The 12,751-nt window shown below is 40.5% G+C and overlaps 1 protein-coding gene across 2 annotated transcripts in view; it reads left to right on the top strand.

Moving 5' to 3' along the window:
• Window positions 1-2,695: 2,695 nt before the first annotated feature.
• LOC107787958 (uncharacterized) overlaps window positions 2,696-12,751 on the top strand; it is a 29,116-nt gene continuing 19,060 nt past the window's right edge. The window contains exons 1-6 of one of the 2 annotated variants that reach the window (XM_016609582.2): window positions 2,696-3,123; window positions 5,036-5,198; window positions 6,907-7,083; window positions 7,266-7,349; window positions 7,679-7,764; window positions 9,983-12,463. In XM_016609582.2, coding sequence (XP_016465068.2) covers window positions 5,127-5,198; window positions 6,907-7,083; window positions 7,266-7,349; window positions 7,679-7,764; window positions 9,983-10,022 — 459 coding nt within the window. In that variant the 5' untranslated portion in view covers window positions 2,696-3,123; window positions 5,036-5,126 and the 3' untranslated portion in view covers window positions 10,023-12,463. Of the gene's footprint in view, window positions 3,124-5,035; window positions 5,199-6,906; window positions 7,084-7,265; window positions 7,350-7,678; window positions 7,765-9,982; window positions 12,464-12,751 lie in introns of those variants that run through there. The other variant, XR_012701324.1, reaches the window with a different exon arrangement.

Here is a 12,751-nt window from a genome sequence, read left to right on the forward strand (position 1 = left end):
ATGAGGTGTTGTATGTCCCAATGGTTTCAACTATAGGTGTATACTTCTGAAATGATGTGTGTAAATGACTTCAATTGTTAAGTCCCCAAGAGTCATGAATATAGATAATGGCCTCAAGATGTCAAGTGAGTGAATAATGAGATGAAAGGAAGATGCCCGATGCTAAATGATGATGAACCTTAAGGAAATAAATTGGGCTCATGTGCCATTGAAATCGACTTATTGATTTACTATGCATGTGCTAATGTAATGAGCTGCATTTCTCTATGATGAGCATGAGCATGAGCATGAAGCATTCCAATGATATGAGAAATTACTACCTTAAATGTAATGACAAACTATGTCGCTTTGAGTTTATATATGGTATTGTGATTGGGATTACACCTTCACCCGCATATATTGGGGTGAGGTGGTAGGGTCGCTTTGTGTTGGGATTATGGTATTGTGATACACCTCCACCCACATATATTGGGGTGAGGCGGTAGGGCCGCTTTGTGTAGGGAATGTGGTATTGTGATACACCTCCACCCGCATATATTGGGGTGAGGCGGTAGGGCCTCTTTATATTGGGATTGTGGTATTGTGATATACCTCCGTCCGCATATATTGGGGTGAGGCGGTAGGTCCGCTTTGTGCTGGAATTGTGATATTGTGATACACCTCCACCCGCATATATTGGGGTGAGGCGGTAGGGCCGCTTTGTGTAGGGATTGTGGTATTGTGATACACCTCCACCCGCGCATATATTGGGGTGAGGCAGTAGGGCCGCTTTGTGTTGGGATTGTAGTATTGTGATACACCTCCACCCGTATATATTAGGGTAAGGCGGTAGGGCCGCTTTGTGTAGGGATTGTGATATTGTTATACATCTCCACCCGCATATATATTGGGGTGAGGTGGTAGGGCCGCTTTGTGTAGGGATTGTGGTATTGTGACATACCTCAACCCGTATATATTGGGTTGAGGCGGTAGGGCCGCTTGGTGTTGGAATTATGGTATCGTGATACACCTCCACCCGCATTTATTGGGGTAAGGCGGAGGGCCGCTTTGAGTGAAGGTAGTTATAGAAGATCCTGAATTAATATCTATAAATGATTAATAGAAGCTCGACGTTGACGGTTATCTAAGTCCTTTTATTGTTACCATAATTCATCATATTCATATTGAATTTCAAGCCCTTGAATAGGTGTATTTGTATTGTGTAAGTAAACACTATGAACGGTTTATGAGACGCATAGGTGCATAATATGATATGTGAACGCTAAGGACGGTCTATGAAATGTATATGTGTAAAATAAGGGAGTAAGGTGCCACTGTCATTGGCCTTGTTTGTACATGTTGTTACAATTACATTATATTATGTATTCCATGTATAGTTCATATGGCTCAGTTGATCCTAAAAGAAGTTTAGAATGATGCAAGTATAATAAGACTTGAAATGTGATTCTATGGGGTGTTTCGTAGTTACTAGATGTACTTTATTTGCCTCTCTTTTGAGTTACCGTATTTTCATATGTTATTTTGACTGCCTTACATACGAGTACTATTCCACATGTACTCACGTTCCTTTTGCCGGGGACGCTGCATCTTGTAATGGATGCATGTATATTTCTACAGGATGATATGGATCTTTGATAAGGATCTTCTTCACTACTCAGCTTATGGTGAGCCCGCTACAGTTCTAGTGGGTGTTTGGGTCTAGTTCATTTTATGTATTTAGGTATCTATTGTTATGGAAGCTCCATGTACACTGTGGATCATGTAATTAAAGATTTGAGTTTTGTCATGTATTTATGATCACAGTATTTACAATTGTTTATAGAGCTGTGTAACCACCACGAGAAAGAAAATATGGGCCATTAAGCCAAACGTATTTAATATGAAAGTCAAGATCTTATTATGTTATGGTAAATCATGTATGAGTAATGATGAGAGGTTAATGTAAATTAGGCTTGCTCGACTAGGTTTACTCAATTGAGCACCGGTCGCACTCCTCGATTTCGGGGCGTGACAGTTGTAGAGATAGCTCAGAGGATCGAGGATGTCCATCAGCGGAGCCGAGAGCAGATGTCGCGGGACAAGCGGTTCCGTTATTCCGAAGGGTTCAATGGTGCTCCGTCTGAGGGCAGAGGTTAGTTTTGGAGTGGTCAGCCTAGCAAACCCACATATCCAGCACCTTTGCCTCCTCGGGCTGCTCAAGTGCTGCCTTATTTCAGCGCTATGCCAGAGAGTTCCTACCGCCCACCAGCTATTGAGGGTTCTCCCGGTGGGTATTTAGGCCATCACGGTCAGACTTCAGGTTAGCAGCCCACCGCTCAGAGGGGTTGTTACGAGTGTGGGGACCCTGGCCACATGAAGAGGTTTTGTCCCAGACTTCGGGGCAAGGCAGTACAGCAGAGTTCTCAGCCTATGATTACAGCACCAGCAGCCGCACCACCAGCAGTCGCACCAGTCGTCCGGCCCTAGAGGCGGAGGGCAGGTGGGTAGGGGTCGTCCTAGAGTGAGGCCAAGCAGGTGGAGGCCAGGCAGGTAGCGCTCCAGGTAGATTTTATGCTTTTCCGACCAGACCAGATATAGTGGCCTTAGATGCCGTGATCACAGGTATTATTTTTATCTGCGGTAGGGATGTTTCGGTATTATTTGATCTAGGGTCTACATATTCATATGTGTCATCTCTGTTTGCTCATTTCCTGGATGTTCCTCGCGAGTACTTGGGTACTCATGTTTATGTGTCCACTACAGTGGGTGATTCTGTTATTGTGGATCGGATCTATCGGTCCTGCATTGTCACATTCTGTGGTTACGAGACTAGCGCGGGTGGTTACGAGACTAGGATCTTCTGCTTGATATGACCAACTTTGAGGCCATCTTGGGCACGAGAGGTGTGACATAGTTTTAGAACTCCGGTCTAAACTCAATCGCTTAGTTTGGACCGTTCCTCCCGGTTTTGGTGCTCGCCGCCTTTGGTTGGCCTTTACTGCTCTTTCAGCATTCTCTGTTGGTAGGAAACTTTGGTTTAATTTCCAGGGCGGATTCGGGTCAGGTGTCGGTGGATGAATTTGGATCTTCTTCAGCGGTTTGGGGTCCGGTTCCCGGTGAAGGGAACAATGATTCCATCACCAGGTATGTTTTAAATTTGATAGTATCATTTTTCATATAACAGATACATATGCATGTTTTTATTTCTAGGGCTTCGATCCTTAATTGCGGTTGCATTTACTGATTCATTGATACTTTGAATTTTGTATGCTGTTGCTTGTAAGTGTAGGTGGATTCAACCAGTAGAATTTTTAGGGGAATGGTAGGACATTAGTTGGTAGGCACTGCAATGGATAAACTGGAAAGATTAAATGAAAAATCATTTCGAATATAGAGTTAAATTTGGGGATCGATTACATTACACTGTGGTCTATGATGGTCGTTGAAGAAGGACAAAACGGCTAAGATGAAGTTTCTTAACATTGCCTTTGAGCTGATCTTAGCTGATTGCAGTGCTTTCAACGCCTTATCATCATCTTGTACATAGTGCATTAATCATGGCATACCTTTTATGTGACAGTAAATACTAGTACTAGCTTTTATAGATGTTGCTCAAACAATTTTTCAATGTCGTATGATGCTTGATATCCATTTATGCCATGTGGATCTGCATTTCATCTTTTTAAAGCATATGTTTAAAAGTTTGTACGAACTCTGACTAATTAATGTTGATTTGACTTGAGTTGACCATGAGATACAAGTCTGGAATTTCCATTACATTTTGCTTTTGGATATATAGGTAAAAGCATTAGCTAGCTCAGAAGGACTATTGAAAATTGAAGATAAGGACATACATTAATCAGAAGTAGTTCAAACTTCTGGTGAAGTGGTTGTGCTATGCAAACACTATCATTACACTCATCTCTGAGTTTCTAGATCTTAGCAACTCTTTTGCCTGCTCCAAGTGCAAACATCTTCTATTACTCCTGTATGATGCCCAGTACTGACAAATATGATTCCGTCAATAATGATCTTTTTCTTGTCAATCTCTCTGCCTTATCTCTCTCCCTGAATATCCGTAGTCTGACGTTTCTCTTATTCACCAGATACTAAGTCCAAGGAACCAGTACCTTCATTGGATGACTTAGTTTTGATCTGTGCTATCGTCCTTCCGGATTTAACGCATACCTGCTTCTCCACATATACCTTACTAAGGTTGAGAATACATCTCATGAAGAAGTTCTGTGTTGGAGACTGATTGTACACAAATTTTTCCCAACATAGTTACGGAAAAAAAAATAGAAATAATGTGTCGCTGCCAGGGCTTTGGTCCAGGGGAAAGACAACGCTTTATGTGTTGGTAGGGGGCATGTCACAAGTTTTCACCCTGCCACCAAATGAAGCTTGGTATTTAAGTGGGAGCTGGGTAGAGGTGCGTGCCCATACTTCTTCCCAAAGTTTCAAACTTGAGGAACAATTGAGGTTGGGGCAGCTAACTTGCAGTACAAATAGATAACATTTTCTGTTTGTAGCATATGTAGCTTTTCTTCATTGTATGATGCAATAAGTAATTTGGAATTATATTCATATGGGAATAAATTGTGATCAGCAACTGACACTATTCAATTTTTGCCATACATGGAACCGTTCACTTCACCTGTAGTTCAGTATAACATTCGTGGTACATTAATTACCATCTCTTCTTTTCCAATTAGGTACCATCTTCATGTGCAAATCATGGTTCTCAAGTATTCGCAAAGAATAAAAAGTTTCTCTTTCTGCATTGAATAACTTATCTACAGTATTTAACCAGGTAGGAGAGTAGTTGTGTAAAAGTCATGTAAGGCTATAGGAGGATTACTAGGCTGGCACAAATTAATGAGAATGCTATAAAAACTAATTAACGGACTCCTAGTAATATGTGTTCCTAATGAGTGTTGAATGAAAATTTCAACTCCGCAGTACTTTCTTTCTGGCACAAATTATCATCACCCTTTTAGATGATTTTGGTCCCTTTATTTGGTAAGACATTAAAGCATCTACTTCGTTCCTGCAGGCATATTACTGGAACCTCGAAAAATGAGGACATTGTGACAGAGAAAGATCTGGAGCATTTTCTGCATCTTCTAGATGGTAAAGATGGAGAGATGGCATGGCAAACCATGATGGACCGCTCTACTTCAAACTTCACATATCAAGCTTGGCGGCATGAACCTGAGGTAATGTTTACCTAACTTGTGATATGGTTTTCTCCAACATTTCTGATTTCTAGAACCATTTTCTTGAGAATTGCTTGACCCCATTTTTTACTTATATTACGAAACTTAATAAGCTATAAGTCTAAGACCGCAAGTGCGTGGCACATACCTGCAGGAGAAGCATTATGTTTCCTCAGAAACTATTATCTCCTTTTTGACATGTGATGCGGCTGGTATATGAGAGCATTTAGTCCAGCTTCTAGATAGTTACAGTTTAAACATTTCCATAGCACAATCAATGTTATCAAAGGAGAAAAGCGCAAAATGGCTCTAAGGTCCGTTGGGGCTTTAAGCGCAAAGCGCAATTAAAAAGTGGACTTTAATGAAAAAAGGCACAACTGGAGAAAAGTAAAAATATGTATATGTAATCCAAGACTAATAATTATAAGCATGAATAACAAATATATAGACAAAGAAATTGAAAATAATTACGATAAAGTGAAATATCAATTGTTTAGTATCGCTTTTTCAGGATTATACTTACTGGCAAGGAAAAGTATGCCTTAGAGCCTTAATGTGACACTGAAGCGCCCACAAAGCGAGGCAAAGCGCTCAACATATTTTGAGCCTCGCTTCAGGGCTTTAGCGCGCCTTTGACGTCAGTGAGCACAACATAATCTTCCTTGAGCTATTTATATGTTTAGTACTTTAGTATGACTCATGTCTAAGCTATGTTCTTTTGTCAGCTCAATTTTCATTTGATGTGTTGATGTTTCAAATTATCCTAAACTTTTTCCAATTCAAGGATCAGGTTATTTTTTCTATTAAGGGTCAGGTTACATAGGTAGGGGTTCTTGTTTCTGGGGCAAACTGAAGATGTCGTCTGATAAATGACTTTATATCAGTTTTCCTTCTTCCTGCAACTTTTAGATGCATGAATTAGTAACATAATTTCCCGTATTTCATATAATTGGACGGTCTCTTGTAATAGAGTCGCTGCTCTTAAGCAATGAGTCTTCTTGCTGACGCAGTTTAGATGCTCATTTTAGCAACCTCGGAATATATTATCATCTTTGCTTTCATTTGGATACATCTTAGGTACTGTTTCCTAAATAAAAACAGGGGGAAGATCTTTTAGGTTAACTTCTTTCATCTTTGATTTATAATATGTTCTTTCTTCCTCCTTGGAAATGGGGAGCACCTGTTTGTGTTCTATTTCTACTCTATCCATATTATTATTTTGATATGGGAAAATAACATCAGGGGCCTAGCTTGAGGATACGTGCCTGCTTTTTGCTCCTTTTTCTATTTATGTTTTTGTAGGTGTATCACTGCATGATCTTTATGGCTTTTATGATAGATTAATTCCTTTTGCTACTTTCAAATCATCATATTAATTTGAGATATTACAGTTATGTTACTGGGAAATTATGAAAAGTACAAAAAATGTTTTTTTAGCTCTTTTAATCCTCCATTAACCAAGACTGTTTCTATGCTCTTCATCTAAATACTAATATCCAATATTGTGTCGCTGGAGTAAGTATAAACTATTCTTTTTTAAAATTTTGATCTGTATTTCCCAAGCCATAATTGCTTGTTTTGCTGCATGATTTGCTTGGTGGCTTTGTCTATGACCATGTATTTTTCTATCCGTACAGTTAATTTGGATTTTCTTTTAAGCTTCTCTGTTCTCTCTTAGTGATTCTAACAGAACCAGTCTATTTGTCAGATGGGACCAACAATCTACCGAACCAAAACTGTTTTCGAGGATGCAACTCCGGAGTTAGTCAGAGATTTCTTCTGGGATGATGAGTTCAAGCCAAAATGGGATCCTACGCTTGCTTATTTCAAGATATTGCAGGAATCCCCACATACAGGATCTATGATTATCCACTGGATTAAAAAGGTTTGTAGGTGCTTTGTAGGTGTATTGTTCAATTGTTGTTATTCATGGTAATATTCACAGTTGTTACCAAAAAAAAAAAGGTTTGTTAATCATCAAAGTGTGTTAGTATTGCTATGAGAACTCCTTATGGTTCATTTCTTCCATCGCTTCTGCACTCACAAAAATTGTTTTTGCTGCTACAGTTCCCGTTCTTCTGCAGTGATCGTGAATATATCATCGGTAGAAGAATATGGGAATCTGGCAAAAAATACTACTGTGTGACAAAGGTAAGCGCTACAGCACCACGTGTAAATTTGGTTGTTCTGGATGCTTCAAATACAAGTTTTAAGTGATTGATCTGTGCATACAGTGATTCTTTTTATTACTGCTTCCACCTAGCATATTTCAGGCCTTCTTGGAGTTGCGAGGCTTCCGTGTCTAAAACCCTTTAATAGTTTCCATGAAGTTCATATATTTATTTATCTGCACTTGGACAAAGTTCTCCAATATTACACTTTCTCATGGTGGCTTGTTTAGTTGGTTTGTTAACAACTCTATTTTTCAGAAACCATGTAATTACACATTATGCTCATATTTTTAACATGATCTTCCACAGAGTGTACCATACCCAGCTCTGCAAAGACGTGACAAGCCAAGGCGTGTGGACCTGTACTTCTCAAGTTGGATTGTTAAGCCGAGTAGGTAAGTAACGCCATTAACACTGGGTCTGGGTGTTCAACAAGGATTAACTTTGCAAAATTTCCAATTGCCTGTTACTTAAGTTGATTTTTACTCAAGTTTACACTGCTAAAATGGAAGAGGAAATCAATAACGAATAGAATGCAAAGAATACTTCGTAGGAAACAAGAAGTAAACCTCACCATGGTTCTTGGCCTCCCATCTGCCTTTTGCCAAATCACGCCAAGCGCGCTCGACGTAAGAGGAGGTCGAGGCTAACTTCCAAACCCAGTCCTCGAGGTCGGGCACCGCTTGTGGCATCCAAGGGGCAGCTGAACATCAGGGAAGGACATAAGAAAAAATCGGAAAAGCACCTGAAAAGTGAACAAAAATCACTTACGGTCAAAATTCCATTCTTCAGGGAACGACATCTTCTCTTCCGCAATGAGATCACGGGTCCTCACTCGGATATAACGACCCATCCAACCTCGATTCTTGTCTTCATCGATGCTCGACATCAATGCCTTCGATGCCCGACGATGAAGTCTGATTAGTCCTCGAAAGATCTGAGGCCGATACAGTCGAATGAAGTGGTTCAGAGAAAAATCCAACCCTCCGGCTTTGATAGAGAAGAAGCGCAATAAGATCACTATACGCTATAAAGAGGGATGGATTTGGCCAAGGGTGACTTGATACCTTTTGCAGAAATCAATAATCACCGGGTCGACGGGTCCCAGTGTGAAGGGATAAGTGTAAACACTTAAAAACCCCTCCATGTAAGTGGTAACATCCTCATCGGAAGACGGAATTTGCAGCACGACCTTGGAACCCCAGTTGCAGTCTTTTCGGATGGCCTCGAGGTGATCCTCCGTTATAGAGCATGTATACATCGATACATGTTCACATCGACCCGAAACAGAGGAAGGGTTCTCCACCGTAAAATCGGTTTTCAAAATGCACGGGCCAAGAACGTAGTCATGAACTAACGGCTCCACCGGCGCCTTATCATCAGATGGCCGTGAGGAAGAGGTTTTTTCCTTCTGATGTACAGTTTTGGAAGTTTTCGCCATTGATATGAAAGGAAAGAGTGCAAAGGAAGAAATAGACAGCACCAAGATTCTGGTATGAACAGCCCCGTAGCAGCAAAGTAGAGAGGATAAATAGGAAAGTCTGGAAGAAGAGAAGGCGTAAAAATGGTAAAAGTTGTGTGAAAAGATTATTTATAGACTAAGGCCTGATGATTCGGTATCAGCGGTGGCCGACCACCGTCTGACATACATTAAATGCCTCGGTAAAACCGAGTCGATGGGACAACCATCACATACGTCGAGATCGGGTTCGATAGAAACGTCGGCATAAATTTGATCGAGCCGCAGGGAAATCATATCATTCCTCGCCACATCCTCTTCGAGAAATGAGGGGACTATCTGTGTACGGTCAAAACCGATTCTCAGTCATAAAGATCGGTCGAGACAATGACGTTTCAATCGAAGGGTATCCGCATGGCGAGCTCGGATGAATTCCGAAGTAGAGAAGTCGAGCTTCGAGCTATAAGACCAATCAATCGCAAAACTCGATATCATCATCGAGCCCGCGTCCGAATCGGACTACGGGGTAACGACGACCGACACAGGCCCCGAATATCAATGCTCCAAGGCAAAACCGAGCTCGAACTAAGACTGGGGATTCGATCTAGCACCAAGCTCGAGTCAGTGCCAAGCTCGCAGACAAGAGCCGTTACAACCGCACCAAGGGAGAGAATCTTGGCGAGAATCAAGGGAGAGACAAACCATCATGGGTTCTCTACTATATGTATTATTTTATGTTGTTACAAATAAAGTAGTGATCCTCTACTATAAAAAGAGAGATAGACTGCAATAGGGGGAGGAAGATTTCATTGTACTTGTTCTTCTAATATTTTTCAGTCTTCCCGTCCATCATTTTTCCATTTCAAAGCAAAAAATACCTGTATCGTCATTTTGTATCAAAGAAATTTGCATACCCTTAGAACCATATCTAAATCTAACGTTATCCGATTTTTCGGGTAAACAATATTCACTAGCAAGACACAAGGTATTGTAACGATTATGAGTAGCAAACTGATATTGGGTATATTTTCATATGTTTTGATAATATTTACTCTATATTTTTACCCTTTTTTGATTGTATTTTATACTATATATGCCCAACTAAGTTAAGAATTTAATTATACACTAATTGAGTGTTGATGTAATATTTTTAGGAATAAAGAATGTCAAAATTCGAGACAAAAGGAAAGTTGAAAATTCTAGGTGTTGTTGGGCGAGACGTAAGCAACTTTGATGTTGAAGTTGATGCATATGGCGTTAAGGAAGAAACAAGCATCTGACAAGGCAACTTTGACTCCTAACTTAATTGTTTTGTCCCAAGCATTATGTACTTAGTATAAAAGAACAAGTTAATTTCTTAGAAGAGGAGGCGGCAGACCCACTGGATTCAGCGCCAGGGCCAACGCGGGCTTTGGATGCTGCGGTTGCATCCTACCTTAATTATTTGATTGCTTGATCACCAATTGAATACTATCTATGAATCTAGGATTGAACTCGAGAGAGGGAATTCTAGATTGCATATAAGATTGAATAGAGCGAGATCTTGAACTCGAGCATCGGGAACAAATTCGCAGTTAGGATAGGAATATACCTAATCGCTGCTTGGTTACTATACAGGAATTATAAACTCGTTCTTGTTAATTCTAATTCCATAGGAATATAGGCGTTAGGTTAGCTTGAATAGACGAGTAGTACTTCGGGAGAAGGCTACGAGTAATATTAACCCTGCCAATCAATAAACTAGATAAATTAATTAGACAATTTAAGTAAAAAACTCAACGAGATTGTTAGTCAACCCATAGCTCTAGAATATCGTCTCTAATATTCGCCAGATTGTTTCCTTTAATCTCTTAGTTTGTTACTCTAGATTAGTTGTAGTTAAATAATCACACTTTAGAAAATCGCTTGAATAGATTAATTGTCTTAGTTTGATTTAGTTGATAGTTTATCACAAGTCCTTGTGGGTACGATATCTGAATTTACAATACTATATTACTTGTCGACTGCGTATACTTGCGTGTGCGTTTGGGAGCAACACCAACTACAATGTATTGAATATATTTTTCTTTCGTATGATTTGATTTATCTTTTTGAATGTTTTATCTTTTATAGACTTTATTCTTGAAATCCAACTTGGTTAATATCTTTTCACTCGTGTGATTTATATATTTTTTGTATTTGCTTAGTTTATTTTACGCTGGTGTAGTATAGTTGATGGATCTATACTCTAGCCATCTTTCATATTTTCTTAATTCACCTTTTAAACTGTAAAAGTACACTAAAGAGTTTTGCTAAGTCTTATAAAAGTATGTATGTTATTGCATTCTACTTCTACTTAGTGACTTTTGCATGACATTTAAAAAAATTACCGAAAATTAACCAAACTGTACCGATCCGAAGAAAAACTGACATAATTGAGACGGTTTCGAAAAGTCTAATTTTAGTTATATATAATAAAATAATCAAAAAATTGATATGGTACAAATTTTATAAAATAACCGGCCGAACCGAACTATTGACACCCCTACTAGCTACCACTCCTCACCATGCATTTCTGCCTCTCCGAGCAATCCTTTCCCTGCTCCAAATAACACCGCTTTTCCTAGCATTCCGTTACGAAGGCCGTAGACTACAGCAACTGTTGCTCCAATAGCTACCCATTTCCAATCTATCCCACCATCTCCTCTCTGGCCTTGGATTTCCACAACTCTACCTTCTTCAGCAGAAACTCGCTCCAACGCATCAACGCCTTCATCAAGAGAGATTTTTGTAGTGATTCGTGCCATCATTGCACACCTAGAAACTGCTGCTTCTGATTTTCTTGCATTCTGGTATGCTCTGAAGCCGTTGTGCAATTTCTTGACAGTTCCCCACATTCCATGTCGAACTCCCAATTTAGGGATGCCCATATCTTCATAGTGAGTAAGCGTGACCTCGCATGCAGATAACTGTCCATCTCCCTTCTTCGATTCCACTACAGTGCAGGTGTAACCAGGGATGCCGCTTTTAGGCCTTCGAGCGGCGAGGAAAGAAACAAGTCCCTGGTCCCTAAACAGGGGGAAGATAAGAAGCGAAAAGCTTCCTCTCGGTTAGAGGACCCAAAGCCCAAAACTCGCACGGTGAAGAGAAAAATAATTGCCCTTTCGATTGACTCGGTCCAACGACTGAGAGAAGAAGAAGAAGAAGAAAATAGCTCCTCGGCTTTGGTAGTTCGGTCTATAAAGGCCATCGAGGTTGCCAGAGCTCCCGAGCCGATGGCGGTTGTACATGTCGGGGTTGTTCCCGAAGACCAGAATCTAGACCGGAGTACTCCGAGCGATTTGCTCGGGGCTATGACAATGGGTGATTCACCTTCTCTTCCATCTTTTTTTAGGAGGCGCTGAAGGAAGCTCGAGAATTGAAGACTCCCGATATCAGCGCAGGCTCTGGTGTAGGGGATCCTTTCAGGGATTGTTTTACTGGAGTCGACGATGGTTCCGATATCGGTGATGCTTCTCTTTTATTAGAGGAGGCTCAGCGTTTCATTACTCGGGTAATGATTCTTCCATACTTCGTTTATTTGTTTTTTTCCATACTTGACTCGTATTTCTTACTATGCATGCCATTAGTAGGTTTCGAGTCGATCTTAGCCAGTGTGAGGCCGAGCTCCGGAAGGTCTCAGGTGAGAGAGATGCCCTACGGCTTCTTTGCAGCCAAAAGAACGAGGCTATAAAGGACCTCCAAGCGGATTTGGCTAAGGTCTGTGAAGAAGGGGTCGAGGTCGATAAGCAGGTGAGCCTCGTTCTGTTAAAGTATGGGTCTGATTAACCCGTGGAAGTTAACCCTTCGTTGTCTCAGTTGCAGCAGAAGATAGAAAAGATCGGGTTACTTCGAGAAGAAGTCGATCAAATCCGAGTTGAATGCAATCGGTGGAAGGAGACCCT

The sequence above is a fragment of the Nicotiana tabacum genome, chromosome 17, assembly GCF_000715075.1.
Source record: "Nicotiana tabacum cultivar K326 chromosome 17, ASM71507v2, whole genome shotgun sequence".
NCBI classification, from domain to species: Eukaryota; Viridiplantae; Streptophyta; class Magnoliopsida; order Solanales; family Solanaceae; genus Nicotiana; species Nicotiana tabacum.